The sequence below is a fragment of the Manacus vitellinus genome, unplaced genomic scaffold (genome assembly GCF_001715985.3).
Source record: "Manacus vitellinus isolate BGI_N305 unplaced genomic scaffold, ASM171598v3 scaffold_5_pilon, whole genome shotgun sequence".
Lineage (NCBI taxonomy): Eukaryota > Metazoa > Chordata > Aves > Passeriformes > Pipridae > Manacus > Manacus vitellinus.
Genome location: NW_021940682.1, coordinates 37301748 through 37329628, shown reverse-complemented (window position 1 = coordinate 37329628; position 27881 = coordinate 37301748). Strand labels below are relative to the sequence as shown.

Sequence of the window (27881 nt, the reverse complement as noted above, 5' to 3'; positions counted from 1 at the left end):
AAAAAAAGGACTACATAAGTGTTTAGGTTACAGAATATTTTAATGTTTAATTTGTGATTTTTAAGAAATGGTAAATGCAATCTCAAAATAAGATGCTCTAAAGTGTCATTTCAAAATGATACATGAAAAACTCTATTACTTTCAAAATGTAGTATGTTAGTCCGTAGGCGTCCAAATAAAATGCTTCCATCTTCTGGAAATATTCCTTGCATTTTTGTTAAATCAACAGTATTCATCTATCCATAAATAATTTCAGGCCCCTGAAATTTTAATTTCAGGGAAACCAGATGTTTGGGAACATAAAGGTACCTAATTTTAATCAGCGCACATGGACTAACTTGCATCTGTTTTCATATGTGAAGTTTTCATAGCCATAATTCTGCACAGATTTTAGCAAATTTTATTAGTGCAACTTATGCCAGTTCTGGCTATTTGACACAAGTATTAAATCTGGAATCAGATGCTCTTTCTTCCCCCATTTTGTGGGGTAAGACTGTTCTGAATCTTCCTCTTTATAAATAATGAGCTGAAATCTGCACATACCCTACAGAGTTGTCAGGAAAATTAATTGCTTAACATTTGCAAATCACTACGGAAATGTTCCACTTGCTATTTCAATAGTGGCCATAAACTGTAAGAGTATAAAACTGGCAGAATGGCACATCTCCAATCCATCAGTAGATGTAAATTTTCCTCTAGGCAAGTACCTGTTATTTAAAAGGGGGAAACATTCACCTCAATATAACTAATAAATTTAAATGCTACAAAGGTTTAGTCTTATTTTGGTTGCTTTGTTGTTGTTGAGTTTTTATTTGTTTGGTTTCTAATAACACTAACCTGATATCCCTCTTCTAAACAAGAACTTACGTGTCTCTCATATCACCAATCATGCTCTCCTCAACTGGATGCAGTGGAGCACAGGCTGCAGGCCTCTGCCCTAAAGCATGAGATTTAATTACTTCGCTCTCAGCATGAATAATTAAAATTGTTATTGTTCACCAAATGATCCAGGCCCTCTAAAATCCACTTATGATATTTGACTCTGACCTCATAACATAGTGAAATCTCTCATGCTGGCTGAAACAGTATCTATGCTAAAGCACTTAATAAAATAAAAGAGAAATAAAGTAGTGACCACATAAACTAGGTAAAAAGTGTTATCAGTATTGTGATTGCATTAAAGAAGAGATTTTAACAGGAATGGAAGAAATCAGCAAAAAAAAAAGAATAAGGGTGTTCTACAATCCTTCTAGATTTGTTTCTCTGTATCATCTGAGTTTAGCTTCAATAACACACTTAAATCCATTTAAATATAGTGTTTCTTCGTATTGTTTTTACAGTCAGCTTACACTTCAGGATTGGCTCTTTTGTGGACTGATTACCTGGTTAAACTGCACCCAAAAATCCTGTACATAAAACATGTCACTACATCTACTCTTCCAGCACATGGCACACTATACACACCAATTTAAAGAAACAATCAGAAACATATTTTTCACTACAAATAACAAGATAGACAGTTCAGCTTTATTAAACATAGATATGCTTAAGGGTGGTGTTCTGTTGATAATTCTTCATTAGTTCATGCTTATCACTTTGGTTTCTTTTTTTAATCAAACACTTGGAAAGTCACCATAAAAAAGAAGAAAATTGCAGAGATTGATTTCAGCAATCTTAAATATCAAATCAGGACCTGTAGAAGCAGATAGGACCATGCATTACAAAGAAGCAAAAAAGTACTTTATAAAAGAATCATTAAAAGAGAACCAATAACATGATTTTTATGTTCCAAAACCAGTATAGAAACATTATTTGCTCAACTTAGGAACGTTTAAATTTTATTTGTGATGTTGCAAGAAGGAACACCGAGGCCATTTATTTCAAGCATCTTTAGAAATCATGCAACACACATTTAATGGAAGTTCTATACTTAATCCACTGCACACCATAACGAAGATGGAGACAGACCAGGTACAATAGTATTACAGAGGCAAAGAAATAAAAATTATTTTTGCAGAGAGATTTCAATGATTAATGAACCTGAATTTGCATAAACATCTATTACGAAGAGCAAATGCACTGTTTTCAATGATGCCTTCTAGAGCTTTATTATCTAATACATCTTAATTCCATTTTGCACTGTTCAGGACTCTCTGCTCAACAGTGTTAAAATTCATAAAATCTCTGTTCTGGGAAGCAAAGGATGTTTTAAATACACTATTTATTTTGACTAAACTATCTCTGGAATGAGGTCTTTCTAGATAGAGAAAAAAATTTAACTCCAAAATTTGCTTTTGCTCCATGGTAATAACAATAGTAACATTTAGTGCATATGAATGTCCCATTAAATAGTTCTTATGACACAGAAGACTTAAAAAGCTAAAAATTATGTGATGATGCAATTAATTCACTTATGCACATTTGTGTGTGCAGTTAATACAATATATACACACACAAATATATATATACGCAAATATATATATAATATATATATGTACATACAATAAGGGTGATGTACTTTATTTTACTTTGGTTCATTTTTAAATACTACTCCAGAATATTCCATGTGGTTAGCTTAACAGAAACGCTACTTCAAATGTCTATCTAGCAAGAGAGACTGCTGGCATAAACTGATCAGGACCCACTAGATGCTGTGATGTATGTCAATGTAATGACAGCTGAGGACCTGTCTTACCGAATTTATTACCTGTGCAGATATTCTTGCTGAACTTGGTAAAATGTAACATGTTGTCCACAAGGTGTGGCACCCGCCTCCACATCAGCACTATTTAACATAAGCCTCCATCCTTCCTATTGTGTATTTCATGATTAGAAATAAATAAAAGTCTGTATAGCATTTCCTACTTGCATACTGCAAGACTTCCCAGTATTTGCCTTGTGGATCCAAATTCTGCAAATATCTAAGAAAAATATAGAAAATAAACATAATCCAATCCAACAGCAAATAGGAATGATGACTAAATTGAATCACTTACTTAGGGGTAAAGAATATTATTCTGGCAGTTTTCCTGAACCATCTATTACCAACACCAGAAAATAAGAGCTGAGATGATGTTTATGATGCAGAAAAGCATAAAAGTTCACAAAAATATAAATAAAACACATCCCTGCAATTGTAATCTTGGAACATGATGCAACAGATATTCATTGCTGAGTAAGGAACATGTGGACCAGGATTAAATTAAAATAATTTAAATAAAGAGAATATATTAGGTATTTTATCCTTTTGATACCTCTGCATTCCTGAACTCAAATTACTTTCAGCCTCCTGTCTCTTTCCCATTGATTTGATATAGATTCATAGAACCATGGTGACTAGCTGGCCATCTGATGTGACACTGACAATAGATAAGAGTTACTTTAATTATCAATAGCCAACACACTTTAATGCCCACTTACAATTTATCTTAATTACAAGGGGTTTTTTTCTCCACCTATAGCTCACGCACAAGACAAAAATTAGCAGCAATTACAGGTGTACTATGGAAAACTTATTCCATTAAGACCATTTGGGAAGTGACAAAAGGTTAATTTCTTTAGGACTTCGTATTAAGTCAGTTAAACTCTAATTGGTAGGGTTACTTAAAGTCTCAGTATAAGCACACTATTTTCAAGGAGTAAATGCTGTAATTTTATTGAATTATGCTATTTGCCGGAGAGTGTCCAAAGAAGGTCATTGAAATGGGTGAAGGGACCAGAGAACAAGTCTTATGAGGAGTGTCTGAGGGAACTATGGTTGTTTAGCCTGGAGAAAAGTAGCCTCAGGGGGGACCTTCTCTACAACTACCTCACTGGAGGTTGTAGACAGGTAGGGTTCAGTCTCACCTCCCAAGTAACAGGCGATAGGACAAGAGGAAAAGGCCTCAAGTTGCCCCATGGGAGGTTTAGAATAGATATTAGGAGAAAATTCTTCATTGTAAGCATTGTCAAGCACTGGAACTGACTGCTCATTGAAGTGTTTGAGTAACCATCCCTGGAGATATTTAAATGACTTGTAGATGTGGCACTTAGGAACATGGTTCAGTGGTGGACTTCACAGTCCTGGGTTAGACTTGATGATCTTAAAGGCTTTTTCCAACCTAAAGAAGTCTATGGTTTTATATTTTCCATATCTGTAGAAGCATACGTTTATGTTAAATTTTTGGATTGATATTCCCCAGTTTACTTTTCCATAGATATTCCTTAATTCAAATGCAAAATGGAACCCATGTTTTAATTACTCATAGAATTACCGTCACACAGTTTACCCTTAGTTAATGCTAGAGTCAGCATTAATCATTAATGACCAGAAGCAGCTGTCCTCAGTTCAAAGCTGGGGAGTCCAAAAGCTAGGTCTCCTCTGTACCCTGTTAATCCTATTGACTGATCTTTATCTTCATCCACTCCCATATATCCATGCTGCTCCTGATCCCCATTTTCTAATTCTTTCTTCAGTGCAGCCAGGAACAACAATTTCTGTATATCTATGTTCATAATTTTCCTACTTTTTTCTTTAAATTACATAGATAACAAAAATAGTTCTGGCATGTACTTGTTCTATTTTTAACATCTGTTTAGAGACCATCCTGCTTTCTGAGATTCTGTTTCTGTCTGTAATTATTTAGTTCATTGTTGTTCTTCAGGGAGAACAGCTGCCACCATCCCATCCAGATGTCTATTTCTTTCTTTCATCTATTAGTTTATTTACTTGTTCTATATTTGGTGTTAATGTAGTAAAAAAGGAAAAATAAGGCAACTGTAACGAAACCTTAGGAAGAAAATCCACTTGAGGATATGTCCAAAATTCAGCGTTCCTTTTCCTCTCCATATGAGAAAGCTCCAGAATTGCATCTTAGTTATACTACCAGGAAGATATAATGGGGAAACTATATTACTGGCAATTAGGATGTAGGATTAAAACAACTGAAAAAACACTTGACCAAGAGAAGGAACTCATTCTCCTTTCATCTGCCTGCGAGGCTAGGAGAGCTTTGGAGAAAATTCCAAGGTGGTTGTAGCTCTGATGAGACTCGAGACAAGGTATAGACCTTTGGAACTGGTATAACTTTTTTCACAAAAAACCAAATCCCGACACTGAATGCGATGATGAAATTGATCCCTAAAATACCTCATGTTTCCAATCACAAAGTTTTTTTCTCTCTAGGAGAACCAAAACTCTTAACATGTGTGCTGTTCTTTACCAAGGTAGATAACACAAGAAAGATACTGGGACCAAAAATACGCAGAGAAATACTGCATATTTACATGCAAATATAACTTTAAAAAATATGAGACATTCTAATTCTAGTTAGCACTAGTTTTTCAAAAACTTTCTCTGAGAAGATTTTCAAAGTTATGTTTTATTTCACAGCAGACTTTTGTCTAAAAAACCCCTATTTCACACACCAAAGCCTAGAAGAGGCATGTACTTTTTTCCCTACCCTTTTAAGACTTTTTTCTTCACACAAAATCTCTTTTCTTTATTTTTTTGTTATTTGTGTTCTTGATTTTCCTCCTAGACTGATGGAATACGTAACTCTCACCTCCAAGACCCTTTGAATTTTCCAATAAAAATATCAAATTCTATAGCTCTAATATTGGATTTTATGGCTCTAAACAGGGTATGCTCTCCTCTAGGACTCAACTTGAAAAGCCTAACACATGACTTGAACGTTGACCAGTTCACCTTTCCTGTTATATCTGCACACCAAGAAGTCCATGCCAAGATCTCTTGGAACACTAGGAAGACAAAGATATACTGTCAGCCACAAGTTGATTGGTAAAATACATATTTTGAGGCAGGTCTATCATTACTCCCTCCATATTCCTCCACAGCTCTTAATCAAAGCATTTAAACTTTCTTAAGCCCACCTAAGTTTCATCATCCTCAAAATGTGTTTTATAACTGTGATTTCCTATTTAGTGGAAAAATACATATTTTTGCAAAATACACTCTTCTCATTGAGGTTTCTATTGTAATATTAATCAGTGTTACTTCATGTAACATCATGTACATCTTTATACTTTTCAACCAGTTAGGCAATTAAATATATTGAAAAATATTTTGCCTGACAGCTAAAGTTAAAAAAGCTTTAATTTATCTCCACTTTCCTTCATGTCTGCCATTTCTTATATTCCCTCTTGAATAGAAAAGTTTAAGGGAAGGATTTTCTAAAGCACTTAGCAGAGATCTAACTGTTTTCCCTAAAGGAACATCTGTAACTCCCACTGATTACAGTGGCAGGACTGTAATGCAAATGCAAAATGATTTTGAAAATCCCACCTTAAGAGATTCTAGTCTAGACATAAGGTCTGTGACCTTGTCACCCACTTCTTTTTTGTCTTAATTCAAACTGATCTCTTAATATCTTGCCTCTTTTACCAGTGACATTTTAAAATGAGGTTTCTACCTTTTAGAAGGTATTTCTTCATAAATTCATCTTTTTTTATAATGCATCTAGCTAGATGCATTATTTTTTCCAAGGTAAACCTTATTTAATTCCAACTTGTATTGTACATGAAACCTCCCAGGTACTTATGATAAACTGATGCTTTCAAAATCTTCTTTTATTTTGTTCAAAGTGACAACGATAGCAAATTCTACATCTATAGTAATGCTCCCTACTTTATTGCTGGTAGAATAGCCAGACTAGAGCTGCAAATACAATTTCGTCAGCCAACTGAATTTATTTTACTTCTCCTAATTTCAACCCTTTTTATTTATTTACTGTTTCCTTACTAAAAGGCTCCATATTATAACAAGTCTGCCACCAGCAATAGATATCCATCGGATATTTGGCCTCCAACCTACATTCATTTCTGTTGCACAAATAAAGCTGTGAAGTAATCTGACTGCTGTTGAGGTTCATAACTTGCTGCCTGTTCTCATATTTCACTAGTAACATCCACATGACTCGAGGGCTCCACAAAACCACCTTTGAACCGTTTTTCGGCACAGAGTTAACAGAAGGTTGGATATACACAGTGGGACAAAGGAAAGATGTCTCAATCAAGTACTGGTCAAAGTTGGTTTGATAAAATATAAAGGTACTTAAAGCTCTCTAGAAACAGCTGGTGCTTTTCTTCCATTCTTTTTGGGATGGCATCGTGACCAGGGTTTGTCAACACATTCCAGGGGCTTGTAAAAAATCAGTTAGAACATTACAGCATCCTTGTCAAGGTCAGTGCTTGAAAACAAGAGGCACCACAGTGGTGGATAAAATGCTGCTGTTGCTTTGATCCTGCTCTTATCTGCAGGAATCTGAAGCAACTTACCTAACCATAAATATTATAAAACAAATGGTTTTTTCTGTCCTCTCATGCAGCAGGGAGATTTCTTAATGCATGGGATGTTTCTTCTCATTTCCCTGGCAGTGCTGTGACTCAGACACTCAGATCACTCACTGGATATCAAGGACAGTACTATTTTTGACAAGACAAGAGGGAGAGGAGGCTTTCCTTAAATATTGCTCCCCTTATTTTAAAGAAGGTTCTCTACTTGAAAACATTATGCTTCGGTGATGGTAAGGTAGAGCAATACTGATGCTTTTGCCCTTTCGTCAGCCTTGATGTCGTCTCTAGTGACGCACCAATTTTCCCTAGGGTACATCCTCCCTGACAGTTTACAAAGGTGCACCAAAACAGCACAGTAAATGTATCCTTCACAAACACTGCCCATCAGCTGCCTTCCCTGGAAACAAAAGCACCTGGGGAGAATGGTATAGTCAGTTCTCACCACAGCACAGTTTTAGGGAAGAGCTAACACACATACCCAGCCTATAAGCCATGAAGTTCTCCTGGCTTCCGCAGTTCACATGTAGAGCTTCATGCCAGGACATAACCTGCAGAGACTTCTGGTCTGCTTCTAACAAAAACCAGCATAGCATAGTAATGAAGATGCAATGAAACTTGCTTTCATCCTCCTTCCCCCACCCCTGCAATGTTATGAAACTTGACACTGGCTAACTTGTTTCATGGGTAGATTTTCAGACCACACCATGTTTTTGTTGCCACAGTTAAACTATTAGTGTCTATTGAGCTTACAAGTAATTATTTCTGTACTTAACTGTGTTATAGAATCATTAAGGTTGGAAAATACCTTTAAGATAGTTATGTGCATTTTATATTGATAAATAAATATTTGCATAAGCAGATCTTAGCAAAATTTATATATCTGAAAAATTCTGCCATCAAATTTGCTGTCCTGCTTAAAGACACCATGAATTGTTCTAATAACCAGAACCATAAATTATATACAGTATACAGTACTGCTCACACCTCAAAAACTCAAAATCTGAGTTTAGAATCAAATCACAGAGTTAAGAAAAAAGTAACCTCTGACCTGATATTCCATTTTGCTACTATTACTATCACCCCGGGACAACTTCACCCTTATAATCCTACTTCCTTCACATGGCTGCTCTTCAGAAAAGGTAGGATTTAAGCTGAGGTACTGTGAACAACTTTGGAGGACTTCAAACTAAGATGAAGCCCACCCCATGGAAGGTGTACAAAGTGAATAAACACAGGGTATTCAAAGCAGACTGGAATATCTGCTCACACTGCCATCAACCACGAACTCTATTTACTTCTCAAACATTAAAATTATGCAGACAGAAGTTAAGTACATCCAATTCCACCTTCTAAGGGCTAGGAGCAAGGTAATAAATTTTTATTACTATTTGCACACTCCAAGTTTATTAAAAACACACAAAAAATGAAAACAGATTACTCTTGATGAACCCTCACCTTTCCAGAAATCAATCTTGTCTTGAATAGGACTGGCCATTTAACACCACTTTGAACAGTGTGAAACCTTATCTTTGTTTTTTTTTTTAAATGCACTGTCATTAAAAGATTCTATGACAGGATTCCAAACCCTAAACATCAAAGTTAACACTGTGTGACACCTGGTGTGTTTCAAACTCATCACATTTACTGGTCTGTAACAGGGTAAATGACAAATTACCTGCTGTAATTACTGTTGCTGACAATATATTTTTTCTGGTGATTGGTCTGTGTGACTCATAGCTGCTTATCTTTGTCAGTCCAGTCCTAATCTCCATTTCCATGGGACTTGGACATTAACTTTGGAAGTATTTATAAATTAGTCCCAATATCTGCCAAGACAGATATTTGGGACAGTATAAATTCATCTTTGTTACAGGTTAAGCAGTCTACCATTCTAATATTATTTTGTATTATCAAATAAGTATTCATGATGAAATTCTGTGCCCCAATTAAATGCACATTTCTTTTATTAGTATAGTGGGAGACACCACAATGGGTGATTACAATGAAAGAATAAAATGCAAATAAATAAGGACACTGACATTTTCACAAAATGTTCATTCACAAAGCAAGACATGAATTTTAAAAAAATAAAGGATAAAACATTAGAACTTAATTCTTATTGCTTTTTTGTGAAAATCTTAACACATACAGAAGACAACAGTGACTTGATTTTGAGCAACGTGAGCTACAGGCTAATCAATATAGCTCAGTGGAAGCATTTCCCTGGAATACCTTTAACTTTTAAAATAGATACAATTCCTTGCACTACTTCTCCTAAGAAAATACTTGGAGGATGTGAAAAGATTGCAGCATATAACAACAGTAAGAAACAGATACAATCTTTTTGAGATGATTTGGAAGCTTATTAGAAAGAAAAAATACTCCTACAAAAATTCCTATGAACCATTTAGGTAGAGCAGCTTCCTATTTTATTGCTAAGCTTGTTGACAGAACTCTTGGTTCTTGAGAGAAACATTGAGATTTTCAGTTCTTTTCTTATTTAATGGAGGAGACCTCAATTTTTGCACAACTGACTACATAAATTGTAAAAGGGACTGGTTTCAAAAAAGTTAATTGATTAGCATTTCTGAAATAATTTCTATTTTCAGTTTTCTAGTTCAGTTTTGAAGATTCCACAAGACTACTACTAGCATTTTCTTAAAAAAAAAAAAAAAAGAAAAAAGAGAACAAAATAAATTAAAAAAAAAAGACTAGATAGAGCAGTTCTGTGTATTGAGAATGTCCTCAGGAAAAATATCAAGTATCTTCAACAGACACAGTACTTTCAGAAATATTGCCTCACAAAATTCAGCTTCATTAACAAAAGTGAAATTTCACCCAAAACCCTTAAGATTATATTGCACAGCAGCAGAACATAGACTATAATACTTCCCTTTGTATCAGCGTGACTTTTCAAATTATTGATGATGATTTTGCAAGTGTTCCTTGGGGCATCCACAGAACACAACCCTGAAGATGGGTTCTAACATATTTTCCTCAGTGGTATTTGTTACTTCTTGTTGACCCACTCTTTCTCACTGCTGTAAAGGGATCTTGCCAATCACTCTATCACCTTTATTCATTTAGATGAGCTGGCAAACACTGACAGAGCAAGTTTGGGAACAGAAACCAGTTTTAGACAAAATTCTAAGGGTAGAAGAAGCATGAGTTTAGCTTCAACGATATGCATTCATGCATGACCAGCCACAGCCTGGCTGCAGAATCATCAGCACATTTCAGTGTAAATCAGAAGTTACATGCAGAACCAAAAATATAAGTCTTTCTGTGTTCATAGGAACACAGACACTGGATGAGTCAGTGAAGTGGATAAGCCCACTACGTTTACTTCACACACCAACACATTTCAGTGTAGATTTCACCATAATTCTATATGCAAAGGAGGACTAGCAAGGATGCCACTCCAGTTGTGTTCAAAGGGTCTGTACCATATGAAAGCAGTTTGACACAGTAAAGTGCATGGTTTTGTAAGTCAAGAATCATCAGTCCAAAAGACTGACAAAAGGGAGCAATACTGACAACGATTTATTGCAGAAACAAACCTAGAAAGGATTTGTCAAAGATGACGACATACTAAATTATAATGGTTGACAGTATAAAACATGAGTTAAAGAAACAGTCTTCCATTTAGCATAAAGCAGATTAATCTATTCTAAACATTTCACGAAAAACAAAGGACACTTCTAAGTTATTTCTGGAGTCAGTGATTACCAGACATGCCATGTGTTATGCAGTAGGAATTAAATCATAAAAAATCACAGGTTTCCATGCTTACAGATTGTGTGAACAGAAATAATTCAGGGATTCCTATCTATCCGAACAGGAAACTTCCATATTCATTCAAAGAAAAAAATTGCAACTATAATATTAAAAGAAAAGGCTTCTGAAGCCCTGGACAATATTAAAAAATATTATGTCTCCTTTTATGAGTCTTGACAGACAGTTAGCTTTCTTACCCTTTGCCTTCTGTTACAACTGTGTTAACTTAGATTGGAAATATTTTTCAACAGTAGAATGCCAAAAGACAGACAGACATGATATCCATATACTGCCAGCTGTATGTACTATGGCTATAGACACCTTTATTTTACTGTGAATGTGTAGAAAACCACTGACTTCGATACAGCATGGCCATATAAACTTAAATAACCGTTCCTTTTTAATAACTGTCTTGCTTCATACAGTAGCTCCAGTCTTTCACTGACCTTGGCTGGAGTCCCTCTGAGAACAGGCAACACTCTCCCCGCATGAGGCAATCACCAGCTGGCTCAGACATGATAGATGAGAGCCATCCAACTTCTCTCACTTCTGGCTCACTCAATGAGACAGCAGCAGATTCCCCATCTCCTTAGCCAGAAAGATCCTTATGACTTCAAACAAACTGTCCTCAAGGCTGCCTACTGTCTTTCCTGATCTTTGCAGTCTGCCACAGAAGGACGGGCCAGGGGACGTCCAGCTCTGAAAGGATGTCATGGTGCAGTTAGTTAATACCAGCCATCCTCTTGCTGCCATCATCATCATTCCCACAGACCACAACTACCATCCAGTACTGGGATGAACAGATGAAGTTTCAACCAGACAACATCCCCTTGTGTTCAGTCTCTTGGACTTAAACTCTTCAAAGAAAAATGGCAGCTGCTTGGTTGGTGGAAATTCTGGATGCAGTTCAGTTCTAGACTGCAGTACCTAATATCCATGTTTGTCTTTCTGGGTAGGATTCTACTGCATAAACACACACCAAGCTAACAGGTCAGATCCAGACTGGTACCACATGGATATCCAAGACACTAGCAAAGGGTGTAATGCAAGGCTCTACAGAAGGACTGTAAAAGCACTTGGAGAACAAGTAGGACACACCGCAGCATCTAAAAAGTTACTAGACCTGTAACTGGGCAACCAGAACTTTGCTATAGACATCTAAATTCACATTTCAGTCAGTGTCACCTCCAGAACTCAGTAATGCAAAATAGATATCTAACACAGGATTGAGTTTCCCCCAGATAAGTGGCTCAAGCCTATGGAAAGAGGTAATTTATTCTGCTTGTATCCAGCAGAACTCAAAAATGCAAGACCTACAAGGTAGGTCTTAAACTGGATCTGCTAATCCTGTCTTGTGGATTGCCTAGAACCTGTAAACAGACAACTGAGTTGCATCCAGCTGAATCCTTGACCTCTGCTGATTATAATGCGAGCTTAGATGAAGAGATGTACATTGGGGTGTCTTAATTGCAAACTGAATTCCATCTCCTGTGTCAATGACAGTAAAATTCTAACATAAAGAGTCAGTGTAATTAGCTATGGAATGAATAATTCATTCAGTACTGTATGATTTGTCAGATTTTCTATTTTTACAATATACTGTGTTAATTTTGCTATACCCCTACAACTCTAGTTTCCAATCATATTGTACTGACACAGCACATAATTGCACTGTAGAAGCTGCCAAGGGACACAGGGTGATTTAAAGCTGCAGAGGGGTTCAGAACACCAAGAACAGGAGGTACACTGGGTGTCTGTTGTAATACTGTGATATAAATACTGAGCAATGTTAATGTTTGGAAATATTGTAATTTCAGAAATTTTACATAAAAGAAAGATCTCACTCTTTTCTGAGTTAGTTTCAAACTGAGTATATTCTCAAGTTGGTATCCGTACTGCCTTTTATACATTGAAAAATTCCTCATCACACTAAGAATGCAAAATATTTCTCATAAAACAAAACAATCAATTCTGATGTCTGCTTCTGCAGAAAGACAGATTTTAAACAGTATACAGAAACTGTAGAAATGCAAAATAGACCCTTGCTTTTGATATAATACCTTTTACCATCCTCTGTTCCTAAGGCTAATGGGGAATAGAGCTCTATGATGCATTGATAGATACAGATATATAGCTATGCACACATACACCGTACAGATACTTTTGGTAAAAGAATGATTTCTCTAAAAGAATTAAGCATTCAATACTGAAGATCACACATTTGTGTCTTTGTCAAGGGAATCCATTTTCTGTTTAACAAGTCAAATCATGTTCTACCAATGACTCTTTAAAAATGTGTTGGATTTTGATCAGCTGAGAAATCCATCCTGGTATAATTGCATAGCCAGATGAACAGTTGTCATGAACTGGGTCAGTAACCAAGGAGAAAATGGGATCTAAAAACTATCCTCTAGGAAAAAAAAGTTCTCATTCCAAGCTGAAACAGCCTCCAAACTAAGTTGTGAAGGATAACCTGATTCAATCCAAATAAAGTATAAATGAGTTCAGTTGTATAAGATACAGCAGATATATAAAAATGGCTTGCGTTGTTATCTTAGTAATGCAGTTGCATAGCAACAAGCTCAGTCTCAGTGATCATTCCTTTATTAGCTTTGTGAATTATCGTACAGCTAGAAAGTGGATATTGGAGACAATTTATCCTGAAAGAAGATTGAGAGTTTCATGTATACTGACATACTATAAAGCAGAATGGAAACTGGGTCAAGTAATAGAAACCCAAATCAAATAGGCTTTGAGTTAAAAATGCTCTATGCACAGAAGCTGACTTGTTTATTACTAATAGCAACACCAGTAGTATAGCTGGACACCACTGCCCCTGTGGAGTTTGGATTGCATGGTGTGATAATGCATTTGCATGCATGTTACTTCTACCATAATTGGGCAGGGGGGTGGGGGGTGTATCAACAAAATTAGAGACGGAGAGACAGATGGTTCATCTTGCCCACATCATTATATTCTCTGGTGCTTTGCTGACGAAAACATTTCCTTATTCAAGCTGTGGTATCATGCCATCACTATAGTGATGTTACAACCAGCTACTGTCAGTATGCTTGTTTATTGCTCTGTCCCTTGCACCATACTGCACAATCATTCTGTCTTTTTTTAAGCACAGTCAATGCTCAGCTGTTCTACAAGCTGCAGAACTTGAGGAAAACTTGAAATGTTGCTGAATTAATAAAAAATAAGTAAAGGGAAAAAAATGGGATGAAATTAGCTACTTTATTGCCATCATGTCTCATATTACAGTATTTTCAAGTAACCAAGCTGGGACACTATAAGCATATGACTACTCTGAGGTCACAGACTAATTTTGTAACTTCTTTGCAGCAGTGAAAGGTAAAGGGTATACAGCAGTGCTGAGTAAAGTTGCATACTGAGGCCATATTTAGTCAGTTATTAAAATATGGTCTCATTTACCAATGCCCTAAGTACTATCAGCTCTTCAGGATGTCTTCTGGATGCATTTGTGTGTCTGAAAAAGCAGGTCTGAAAAACCAGGTCAATTTTATACTTTAATTAACTGGGGACAAGCATACAGCTTTAAACATAGAAGCTGGATGACTTCATTCAGCTCTGGATTACATCAGTTTTACAGTAGCTTTTGTCCATGGAAACTCAGACAACCACATCACTTAGAAGAGGCTGGTGTAGGTGCTAAAACATAGCCCACATGCCTCACATGCCAGCTAGATTTTATTTATCACTTTAAATACAGAGAGGCATTCCTCTTCAGTTCTCAGAACTAATTTGTGGGAACTGAAATGTACAGCTGAAACAAAAATAGCTAGCAATACATGATATTGTAAAATACCCACACTTCACAGCTAGCTGAAATCCTACCAATGTACACTGATGCAAAACCATTTTCCACGCCATGTCAGAACCCACCAATGAACTTGTCATGACCATCTGAATAGATCTGTGCTCTAGGGAATAAAGATGGATTTTACCTTCAGCAACCTCACAAGAAATTCAACAAAACTTTTTCTCAAATATCCCTGCCATTAAGCATCACTTCTGCTGTACAGTATAGGAAAAAACCAGGAGATTTTCCAACTGTTTATGTCTCAAACAATTGATGGATTTATAAGTCAAAAATGAACCACTGAAATCTGAACAGAAGCCCACAGGCAGATGCACTTTTATGAACTTGAGTTTCTAGATGCCAAGAGGAATCATTCATCCAAAGTGCGTCAGAGTACTGCGTTAACAAAAACCCCCATGTGACAGGGAGTTTATTCCCACTCAAAACCAAATGTAGCTTGCAAGACCCAGAGGATAACAACTGAGCAGCCAACAAAACCTCTGATAATCTGGGGATCTGAATCATAATCAATATGATCTGTTATTTCAACAAAATTGCAGGTCCCTGTTACCGGCATTTCAAGTCCATCCAGATACCAGACTGGTGGTTTCCAAAGTGGAGGCATCTACGCTTTGGGGATAAGAATGGGTTGCACTTGCACTGCAAAGACAGTGCCAATGTTTCCTCATAAGCCTCCTCACAAGACTTAGGCTGTAAGCAAAGCATTAATGAAGGAAAAGAAGGCAAGACCCACACTATACCATAAACCCCCAGATATTAGTTTATTACCTGGTTTATGGGATAATGAAAACTGGGGGGAGGAGAGGGTCGGAGAAGAGAGGGTCGGAGAGGAGAGGGTTGGAGAGGGTCGGAGAGGGTCAGAGAGGAGAGGGTCAGAGAGGAGAGGGTTGGAGAGGGTTGGAGAGGAGAGGGTCAGAGAGGAGAGGGTTGGAGAGGGTTGGAGAGGAGAGGGTCAGAGAGGAGAGGGTTGGAGAGGATTGGAGAGGAGAGGGTCGGAGAGGGTCGGAGAGGAGCGGGTCGGAGAGGAGAGGGTTGGGGAGGGTCGGGTCGGGTCGGGTCGAGTCGGGTCGGGTCGGAGAGGAGAGGAGAGGAGTCATGATATGTTATATAAAAATCTCTCACAATTTTTTTTAGAAATCAGAAAACAAACAAAGGAGTACAAATGTCATGGTACCAGGCTGTAATGCACAATAATGGTCTCACAGACTTAGAATCTTCACCTTGCTTGCCAAACCCTTTGGCTTCTTAGTTATTATTTTCTAAAAGCAAGCAGTAGGAAAAAATCAGCATGGCTCGGCTTAAGTGAAAATGTAAAGGAAAGACAAAGTAATCTGGAATGGATTTTGCAAAATGGTTATGAAAAAGGGTTACACTGTCTGCATATACTTAAAACACATATGTAAGTGCCCAGCTCCATGTCTAGCAGTGGTCCCACACTGCTCAGCACTACTACAAGGATGGACATGGCTGCTCATGTGGCCAGACAAAGCTTGGAAGAAGTAGGTTGCAATTTGCAACCTGCCTGGTATGCTTTTAATAATTAATCAGTCAAAAATTCACATGTATTTCCTGCTGAAGTACAGTGCAATTGTAAAACTTCACTAGTGTCAGGGTACAAAGTTGTAGATTAATCACTTCTCTCAAAAAAAAAAAAAAAAAGCCTCCAGAAAACCCCACAAAACACAAACAGGAAAAAAAACCCCAGAAAAATGTAATACATAATTTAGTAAACCTCAGATTACAGCATGTACAAACATTAATTCAAAGATTCTGGCTTATATACTAACACTCCTTATGTCCTTCTTACATTCAGTTATTTATCATTTTACCCAGCCCACAAATACAGGAACAGTCAACCGAGTATACAGTCCTAGGGTACTTATGAAGACCCCCAATGCCTGCCCCTCCAGCACCACTGAATGTGAAACATGACACATGTTTCACTAAATGTGAAACATGTCCTCCCATGGGGAGGACAGTCTCTGGGAGGGTAACATCAGCTGTGTTACCTTCTGCACATCATCTCTGGGACTTCCACCCACAGGAGAGGCACTTCCATTAGTGCCACTGCCCCCTTTTATGCTGAATTGAAAACAAAAACTAAAACAAAAGCAAACAAACAAACAAAACCCCTCCTCCAAAAAAACAACCCCAAAAACAAAGGTGGTCCACGATTTTGCACAGAAACAGGGCCTTAAAAATCATCTGTGGCGCAAAAAATCCATGGCCTCTTCAGGCCTGGGTATGCATCTTCCTCTGCCTTAACACAGTCTAGGGAGGATGGATTAAGTCTCAAGGGATCTTCTTTCTCCTGTTCCATTTTTGTTGGGTTACTTAGATAGATGAGTGGTCCTCAGCCAGAAAACTAAAGACAACTGTTGAGACTAAACATGATTAACTATCCACTGGTGCTAGTCTGAACTCTTCACTGTTAGAGCCAAATGTGAAAAAGAGAGAGTTCTCATCTCTCATTTCCTAACTTCTCCCTTTTCCATTAAAAAATAGTAATAAGTGGTGGAGGAAAAGATATGTACTGCACTGCTCAAACCATTGCCATCAGCTGCAGATTACACAGCAGCCCAAAAGACTGGAATTGACACTGACTTCTTCCTTATTTCCAGAAGAAAACAGCCCATGCATTTTTATAATCTCATGCAGAGTAAAGATGTGAGTATTACTATTCCAGAAAATACTGAAGCATTCAGATTTGATCAAAGCTAACTGTAATGGTGCAGCAGTACCGCTACACATATAAAACTACCCCAGCAGAGACTCATGCCATTTTCTGTCTTCCTTCCCCCAGTGCAACATCATTACATTTCAGGTTCTGGGAAGCAAAGTGGAAGGGGAATGAAACAATACCAATGTAAGATACCAACTCATGGTAGCCCAGGGCATATTTTTATGCCTTTAATTTGCAGTTTCTTCACCCATTTGGCATATGGATGCAACTTAGGACCCATCTCTCCTTCTCAGAGCTATGATTGATTTCTGAACATAAAAATCAGTCACAAACAACAGATTTCTGTGTAAATATCGTTGTGACTAATTCAATCTAAACCTGAGAATTTTGCTTCCAAGATGAATGCAAATAACAAAATCTGAAATTGATGTCTTCATTACATCCTTTGTCTTGAAAATAAAAATGTAATTCAGATCTATTGTAAAACTTGCAATAAAAATAGCTGGATGAATCAAACCAGAGCTGTTTAGGAAGCAGCTATATGCTGCCTAAATCAGTCTTTTCTGTGCACAACTCTGATAGAGATGGATAGCACAGATTTCCTTTCAAATGTCTTGCACAGGAGAAAAACTCTTCAATGTCACTGATTTTATGTCTCTTTTCTATTTTGATCAATGACTGCTAAATTATATATGTGTTCATAGGATGGAACAATAAGGCATGTTATGTTACTCTGCCAACAAGTTGTGTGGATGTCACTCATATCATAACCTGCCTAATCAGGGTCAGGTATAATTTCTCAACATCTCCTTCCTGTGCTTCAGCTGTCCTGTACAAACAATGACATATTAATGCCGAGCTACAGATCATTTTCTTCCTGCTTAGTAACGTTGCCAAGGATGTGCTACCAGAGCTCCTGGTCCAGTTTAAAGTGTCAGCTATTTTATGCACAGCTACAGTTCCATAACTGGATTCGATTACACAGCATTACTGGGAACTGTGACCTGAAACATATTTTAAAAATTTAACATTTAGTAACACACAGGGTCAATTGTCGCTTGTTTGCCCTATTCTTGTTATTCATGACTGGATTAAAAAAATGCCTCCTCTTGAGTTTCATTGATATTTCAGCTGGCAAATTAAACCCAGAATAGCCAATGAGGCAAACAGAAACTCGCCCAGAACTTCAACTTCTGCAGAAGGCAAAAGAGGGTCGAATGATTACATTTATTGCAAACATTGACAAAACACAAAGTGCATCAGACTCTCTGTACACAAGTACTAAGAGATTTGGACAGAACTGCATACTATATAACCACACCCATGTAGTCCTGGAGCCCTTGACAGTCTTTGTAGTATGCTTGCAGCTCCAAGGTGCCCCTAAAATACTCAGGATTGCCTTTGCACACAAGAGATGTCTGTGTGAGGCTTCTGCAGCATGGCTCTCATGAGTAGTTGGCAAGAGGCATCTCTATAACACCTTTCTGCAGTAGCTGAGAAGTGATGCTGTCAAAACTGATGATTCCAGATATCTTGAAGGAAATAAAAAAAAGCAATGCATAACACCCACTTTTTGCACAAATTACATAAAACAGAGACTGTCCAATGGTATGAATGTAAACATATTTTGTATATTTGTGTTTGAATTGGTTTTAAAATACCATTTCTTTCACAGACACATTTCATACTTTTCATTTTTTGCCAGATATAAACACCAGGTCTTTTTAAGGACTATGGGATACATCAATTATGCTGTGTAGCTTCTAAAATAAAACTGATTATTAGAACAAAAAAGAAATATAGAAAACAGAAAATTCTGTTAAGGACAGTGCACAGCCTTACTGTCACAGACATGCCAAGTTAAACAGGATATTCTTCACAAAACCTTTAAAAAATATCTCCTTAATGTGCAGAGCTCTGTCTCTTTGGTCTATCCTGATTGCTTTCCTTGTTACTGTCCTGCTTTCCTGCCAGATAAAAACACTTGGTTTATGCCCTTAACTTCAAGAACTAGCACCTTTATGATAAGAAAATTGAGCTTAACTGAAATAATTCCCAGTTGCAGTGAATAAGCCATGAGCTTGTGATGGACTGTGAGGTGTGTTGGGCATAGACAAGTTGGTATCTCCATTCTCAAAGCACAAAGATTTCTACTTGCTACAATTGTAAACAGTAGATTAAGTTGGTGGACTTAAATAGGGCAAATGCAAGGTTGGCTGAAAAAGGTTGAGATCCCTAACATGCTCTACTGCTTTGATTCTCTAAACAAAACAGATTTGGAAAATACTTTTCCTTCTCAAGTCCTAGTTGTTAAGCCGAATGTCCTTAACACTCCACTGAAATGAAAATCAACCAACCAACTAACCAAAGACAATAAAGGCAATTATAGTGAGTTTTTCTTGTAAACTACTTGCTTTAAAATACCTCATTATGCTGTAAGAGAAAATCATTCTTATGAAACTTCTGCTACACCTAAGCATAAAAGTCTGGACTGAACCTTTTGGTCTGTCTGCAGGACAGCAAAGGATTGTCATTAGCATCATAAACTCTTTCTCACTGTTATTTTGCACTGATTTATTAACATACACATATTTCAGCAATGTCTTTTGAACATGATCGGCTTTTCTCCTACACAGAGATTTTCCTGGTTCTCAGAACAGAGAATGGTTCTTCAAGAGAGACGATCCTAAGCAATCTAGTGGTTTAAAACTTCCATAAACTCCATGTTAAAGCCACAGCAACATACCCTCCTTACTTGTGTTCATTTTAACCCTTAGACTTATATCTGTCCAAATGAGTGCACATGAAAGTCTACAAAATCAGGAGCTTTAATAAATGGCCAAACTAGCAAAACTATGCTGAGGGATAAAAAAATTATAGCAGTCTCATGTACAAATATATACACTTGTCACCTGCTACAGTGCTATAATGTAAATGCTCTGTCACTCATACAGACTAAAGCACAGAATGCCATTTACTGATCTAAGTACATTACTTTAAATGTATCCTGTGTTTTCTTCAATTTTTGAGACATAACTAACTTTTCACTTACTAATTGTTTGGTGTAAATGTCATGTAAGAGTCTCATAAGTCTATATACTTCAGTAACTAACCAGTGTCTCCACTGGAGGTGCTAACACTCTTTGTGGAACCAGAAAGAAAACAATTATTTTGTGACATATACAGTTAATAATGTTAGGTTGCCATTTGTTGAAATTCTAACACCCAGCAGGGACTGTATCCTCATGATTGCCTTACAGTGTCCAAAATTCACTATAATTTAACTCCAGAAAAATTCTAGGTCCCAAATAACAGTGAGTGGCATTGCTCAGACATACAGAAAATCACTGCGTGAGTTACAGTCCAGTTGGTCTATCACATCTTCAGATTTGAAACTATTTCATCTACTTTCCTTCCTTCTGCATTAACTTTTCCCAGCTTGGTTGAGGCAAAGGTGGAAAATAAATCATTTATTACGTCACCCATCACACTGATTTCACAGGAAACTATTATTTACAGATGTGGAACCAAATTCAGTTTGGAACGTAAGATCTATAATGGATTTCCAGCACATTTCACACAAGTTTGACTGTCCAGAGCTCTTGAACTACACTGAATTTCATAACAGTACATTTCAGAAAATATGAAGAATGTAATGTATGGAGTCGAGAAATACCTTTATTATATTTATAGGCACCAAATGTTCCTAGTAAGTTGTTGGTGATGGTTCACTATTTGCAAAGTTCAATCAGAACAGCAAGTTAAGGAAAGTCAAGCAGAAAAGGTATCACAGGGATTTACATAAAGTCAGTCCTAAAATATTCCCAGTATTCACTCTTGGTAGGTAGTGAAACAATTTCTTTACTCAGTTGAGTGTGGAAAACATAAAAGAGTGATCAGAAACTTACTGATTGCTTCAAAAAGGACCTGTTGCAAGCAGCCTATAACTTGGTCCTTTAAGAATTGGGCTTACTGCAGTAAAACAGTGCTTGCCAGTGTATGTGAGATGAATGACAACTACAGATAAGATACTATGCACAAAAATCATATGTATGTGGTTTGAAATGCATGTCCCTGAGCGCTGTGCATGTTTGGGCAAGCAAATCATACCAGTTGTGAAGAAGCTGTTTCTGCACCAAGACATATAACTGATGCTCAGAAACGCCAAGACACAACAGACAGAACTAAATACATTCGGAAACTAACTTCAAGTGCTGCCTTCACATTCTGAATACACTCATCCATTTATGGCCAGCTACTGCAGGATAATATGAACTTCAAGACAGCTTTACTGAACAAATATAGCCTTTTATAGAAAGAGTTAATGTGTTCCCCTGTGCACAAAAAAATAGTGGTACTATTTTGTTCACATGCATTTTTGTTCCCTGAGAAAACATGCCACATCATCGAATCATATTTCCTTTATCTGTCTAGCGGGAAAAAATGCATTCTCCCAGGAACACTTGGGATCAACCTGGCTCCGAAGACTGTTTGAACTGTTCATTCCATAACCCTAAAATACCTTGCAATAAAAGAAGACTAGAAGACAGAAAGTCAGGATGAACCAAACACTTCCCCTAGAGCATCCACTGATGATACAGGTATAAGACCAACCATGCTGTCCACTGGTTCAAGGCAAGCAGAACTCCTGCCCTCTGACCTCAGGATTCACCTGGGGAACCTGAGCGAGCCAGGACAACGCAGCCACTTCTAACATCATGCAAATTTAACACCATCAAAAGTTTGCAGTGGAGTCATTATGCTCCAAGTTGAACTGGTATAGAACATGGAAACCAAGTAAAACATAGTACTATTTTGGCTTGTTTATTTTTCCCTTCAGTCTCCTCCCTTCACCTTTTTGATTAGCACCCAAAACCACACAGAACTATGAAACACTCCAGACTGCCTTACAATTTCAGGCAAACAATATGATATACATATAATCTGTAAAACGAATAAGCTTTTCTGCATTGTATTTTTGTAACTATTTTGGTGTCTATTCTGTTTAACATTTCATTTAGATGCTCTGTGACTTGAACAAAGACTAACTTTAGAAGAATCATATCAATGCTCTTAAAGACTATCACAGTTCTTACCTGTACATGAATAATCATCAATGCGTATATATCCTGTTTTGCAAACACACATAAAGGATCCTGGTGTATTTACACACATGGTATTCTCACGACAGTAATGCCGTCCTTCAGCACACTCATCAATATCTGTGAACAAGGTAAAGAGGAAAACAAGTAAAATTCAGCAGTGTTCTTTGCAATCTCTCTACACTGCAATTCACTTCCATCAGTAGTGGGATAAAGAGTTACTTAAATACCAATGCATTTTGGAAAGTTTTTTTGCTTTCTTCTTTTAAAAAAACTGCTTGAAGTGTTCAAACAACAGAAGCACCATGAGCTTTCTGTGAACAGCTGTTAGTGGAGTTACAAAGAAGATTACATTGGCTTACATCTTTCCTTTTGAAGTGCCTCTGATGTTGTCCCTACGATTTAAACAGCAACAACAACAACAAAAACCAACAAACCAATATGGCAAAAAGCAGACCAACTATCTCAGCACTGCAATGCTATCCATCACTTCACCCTGCACAGTCACCGCAGTCAGCACTACACAAACACACAACTATATGCACACTATATGCCTTTGATCTAGCAGGAACTGTTGTTTGGGAATAAACTGTAAGGAATATGGCAAGATCTGAAATGACACTGGAACTTAGTGTAAGTTTCTCTTAGAACCATAAAGTAGCCAACCAGTATTTTTAATATACATAAACACATATATCTATATCTGTATACGTCTACATACATATGAGTATATAGATACATATAGACACCATATCTGAAAGGAACCTGAAAGGATCTAATTTATATAAACACCTGCTCTGTCAGAAAAACCTGAAACTTGATAAAATACCTCCTGGGGCAGAATACCTGTTACAGTATAAAGTCCTAGAGCAAACTCCAGACATAAATCACTGCAGGCATGGACTTCAACACCTAATTGGGTTTGGTACTCTCTTGGGCTGCAAAATTAGACATATTTCTGGTAACAGGTAAGAAATGGTGAGACAGAGAAAGCACTACCAATAACAAAAAAATTCTGCACAGTATTCTTATACTGCAAAGAAGAAAATCTATATCAATTTGGAAGTGCTCAGTAGTACACTGCTCCTGTAATACTAATGATACAGACATCATTGCTGAGACACTCTGTACACCTAGTTATATCGTCATGCAATGTGCCACTGAAACTTGTTACCAAAATATGCTAAAAATCAAAAGGGTGGATTGTTGGTTTGGGGGTTTTTTCCCTGCTCATTAGATTTGATTTCCTCCCTGTTTTCAATAATGTTTCAGAGTTGAAAATAAAATCCCTGGATGGAAAAGTGTTTTGTTGCAGAGTCTAATGACAGTTCAAACCAATAGAATGTATATATAAACTCAAATCAGGATTGACTTCTTAATGCTGTGATGCTACACGTCAACAGCGTTAAGTTCTGTATTTTACTGCTGCTTAGGTTGTATGCTTACCAATTCTCTCTCCCAATTCTTTTTATCTTCCCAGTGTCTTTAAATCAATAGCTATTTACCAACTCCACTCATTGCCTGCTCTTTTTTCATCCTTTATTCCTAGAAGATAATTTGCCTTCCAGTACAAAGCAATGTGATACTCTGAATACTAGTGATTCTGTAGTAAGTTCTGCAGATTTCATTCAGTTTTGAAAAAACTTCTATTTTCCCCAGTTTCTCTGCCCACTGGATTCTGCTAGAGCAGCTGGGGATAATTGGCTACAAAACATGAAGGTGTCCACTGCAAATGCTGAGAGTGTTTAGCCACCCTCATACTACTTTGCACAAATTCAGTTCCTAAGAATTTCATGGCTTTTATACTTCAACTGGTTTCCTCTCCTTCCTTTCCCTGAAAGATCTACAGGCATGAAAGAACCACAACTCTATCAAGGTGCTGGCTTGGAAAAGGTAATTTTGCAATTTTTATGTACATGCATACATACACAAATGAACATGTATTTACAGTGAACACAGTGAGTATACTAAGGCTCAAAACACATTTTGTGATCATCATCTAAGAACACCAAAAAAAAAAGTGAAGGTATCATAAGACTATCACAGAAGCAGCTGGTTTTGCATGGAAAATGGAATAGGGCAAACAGAAGTCCAGTTCCCAGAAGCAGCCAACAGTTACAACATATGCCTCAGCTTCTACAACAAATGACGCAACTTGTGTCTTTCATAATTTCAGTTCACAACTCTATATTAAATTAATGGTGTTGATTTGTATTTAAGTAACAACATCAATCTTCAAGTAATTAGAGGCCTTATGTTCTCAGTGTCAACGGACTGCTGAGAAGCCAGCTTTGGCACCCTCAGAAAATTCTACTTAAAGATCCAAAGCCTCAAAAGCATTAAACAGAACTTTCTGAAAACTATATTAATGATTGCTTTGGTAGGTAAACAGCCACAGGAGACTCAAAATGCCAATACTTTTATTTTGCAGTGAAAAAATTAAAGTCAGAGCTTATTTGACTAAAATCTTCTAATTTAGAAGTACTTTAAATAAAAGCTTTCATTTTGCCAACATACCACGTATTGCGGTTTTGCAAAATGTTTTATTTATAACTGCCTTTTTTTTTAAAACCTTGCTTGTTCAATTGATACCAGAAATAGAAAAAAAAATACAACCCATAATTGATCAGGTTAACTTTGAAGTGTTTCATTTGAACAAATCTGATTTTTTTTTTCAAATGGATTTGCAAATATGTTGCTCACATTTTTTAAATGCTCAGTCAAAATCAAAAGTCTTTCCCACCCAGCTCTCTATTATTGCTATATCACATGGTTATGTTACATTGGCACCTAAAGACCCTCTACACCAGGGACACACAGCAGATAAGAAGCTGCTCTAGCAAACAGTTTGCAACTTTAAAACTAAATAAAGATAATTAATAAAAAAAGGATAAATTAACAGTTAAATGACAACTAGTCACACAGAGATTGATCACACTAAAAGCATACTATTCCATTCCCCTTTTAGCACTCCTCATGCAAGCTTCATATACATTAGGTTAAGGTATTAGCGATCAAGGAAGACTGAACTGGAGCATGGAAGGAGCCCAACATCTGTTCTCATTCAAATCTACCAAAATAAAAGCCCTTTCATCCTGTTTACTTATTGAAAACCCTGGTGTAGCCTTTTATTCATCTGCCATGGTTTAACCCCAGCCAGCAGCCAAGCCCCACGCAGCCACTCACTCACTCCCACACCAGCAGGATCAGGGAAAGAGTCTGAAGGGTGAAAGCCAGAAAACTCATGGGTTGCAATAAAGACAGTTTAATAGGGAAAGCAAAAGCCACACACAAGCAGGAATTCATTCACAAATAAGAAATTCATTCACCACTTCCCATTGGCAGGTAGATGATCAGCCATCTCCAGCAGCACAGGGCCCCATCACATGTAACAGTGACCGGGGAAAACTAACACCATCCCTCCAAACATCCCCCCCTTCTTCCTCCCCCCCTCCTTTACATACTGAGTATGATATTATATGGTATGGACTATCCCTTTGGTCAGTTTGGGTCACCTGTCCTGGCTGTGTCTCCTCCCAACTTCCCATGCACCCCCAGTCTCCTCGCAAGTGTGGCAGTATGAAAAGCAGAAAAGGCCTTGGCTCTGTGTAAGCACTGCTCAGCAATAATAAAAACATTTCTATATTTTCAACCTTGTGCTCAGAACAAATCCAAAATACAGCCCCATACCAATCACTGTGAAGAAAATTAACTCTATCCCAGCCAAAACCAGCATGTCACCTTTAGATATAAATGCACAAAAGAAAACCTGATGCATTTCAATATCTAAGAAAGCCTACAACATTTATCTTAATTTCCCCCTTCCAAAAAGCCTAGTTAGCATATTAATGCACATTCATGTCTTACTGTTCAGTCAGTAAGATACTGAAGTCAGTTCAATAGGATAAATGCACCACTCCAATGGCTCTACACATCAACAATAAAGGCTTGTGTGCTTCAAGTCTGTGATGTGATACTGAGCCACCAGCTGTGATGTACTGACAACAGTGTAGTCATGGAGATCATCAACCTGCTCTGTTCCCAGTGGAACAGATAAAAGGGGCACCTCTGGGAAAACTGGTTAATGCAAAAGTTTATGGAATCTGCACTTCAATGATTTATTTATACTTGCAAAAACACCAAAGATGGAAAAAAACCCTGCCTTTCTTTATCCCCCCAAGCACTTGAACAAAATTCATGCAAAATATATAACCGAAGAAATATTTCCCTGCATTCCTTCCTCCTGCACCCTAATGAGTTTGCTTCCCCAGAGTAAAATTCCCAGTTATGTTTTACAATCCCATTAATAAGAAGAGAACTTGACCTGCAATCTATAAATCATTGTTGACCAAAGCCTCACACTAACAAACAAAGCCTCTCCTTAGGCCTCCCTATACATTACTGCCTTTATCCATCACGAAAGCCTGCCAGAACAAATGAGTCTGGTGCTAAGTCAGTAAATACAGGCTGTTAAGAGAAGAGGTTATTTCCAGAATGGAGGATCCTTTATGGATAGCATCCTGCCTCCAGCCATTTCCCTTAAAACTCAATAGTGTCTAACACCAGTGATCTCCCTGGTTGCACTTACAGAGCTATATGATGGCCAGGGAGACGCTCCTGCAGGATTTTTGCAACAAATAAACAAACGCCTAGGAAGAGAGGGAACAGGAGCATGCAAAGCTTTATTTATAAAAAATTATTGCATAAGTGCATCAAAAATTACCCTGAGCATAAGAGCATAGTAGATTAGACTGACAATTTCAAAACAAAACAAATAAAATCCCCATGGTATTATATTAATGAAAGATTCTTTCTGCACAGCCTATAAATGCCAAGCCCCACATTTACCTGCTCAGCAGATGTTACTCAATTGTTAAGTGACGATAAAAGAGGAAAAAGAACAGTGATCGATCACAGCAATCAACACTATTGAAAAAGTAAATGTGGACTTAAAACCTTTAAAGCAAACACAACCTGTCCTGTATCCTGGACAGGATCACAAAGGAAAAAAAGTTCTGTCCTTTTACTTTCTCTTTGTCATTCCTCCACTGACAAGTCCTTCTTTTCTCACCTTTTCCCTTTGACTTCAAGCTTCTCTGCTGTTTTCCTCCCTCAGATGATTTTTACCTGAGTAGGTTTAGTCCTGTCTGCAGATTTCTCTCACCTATCTCTCCTCCTG

The 27881-nt window shown here is 37.3% G+C and overlaps 1 protein-coding gene across 1 annotated transcript in view; it reads right to left on the bottom strand.

Moving 5' to 3' along the window:
* Positions 1–27881, bottom strand: part of NELL2 (neural EGFL like 2) — a 188351-nt gene that overhangs the window by 38607 nt on the left and 121863 nt on the right. Inside the window, exon 12 of the mRNA XM_029963519.1 lies at positions 22697–22822. Within this exon, the coding sequence (XP_029819379.1) occupies positions 22697–22822 (126 nt within the window). The remainder of the gene's footprint in view (positions 1–22696; positions 22823–27881) is intronic.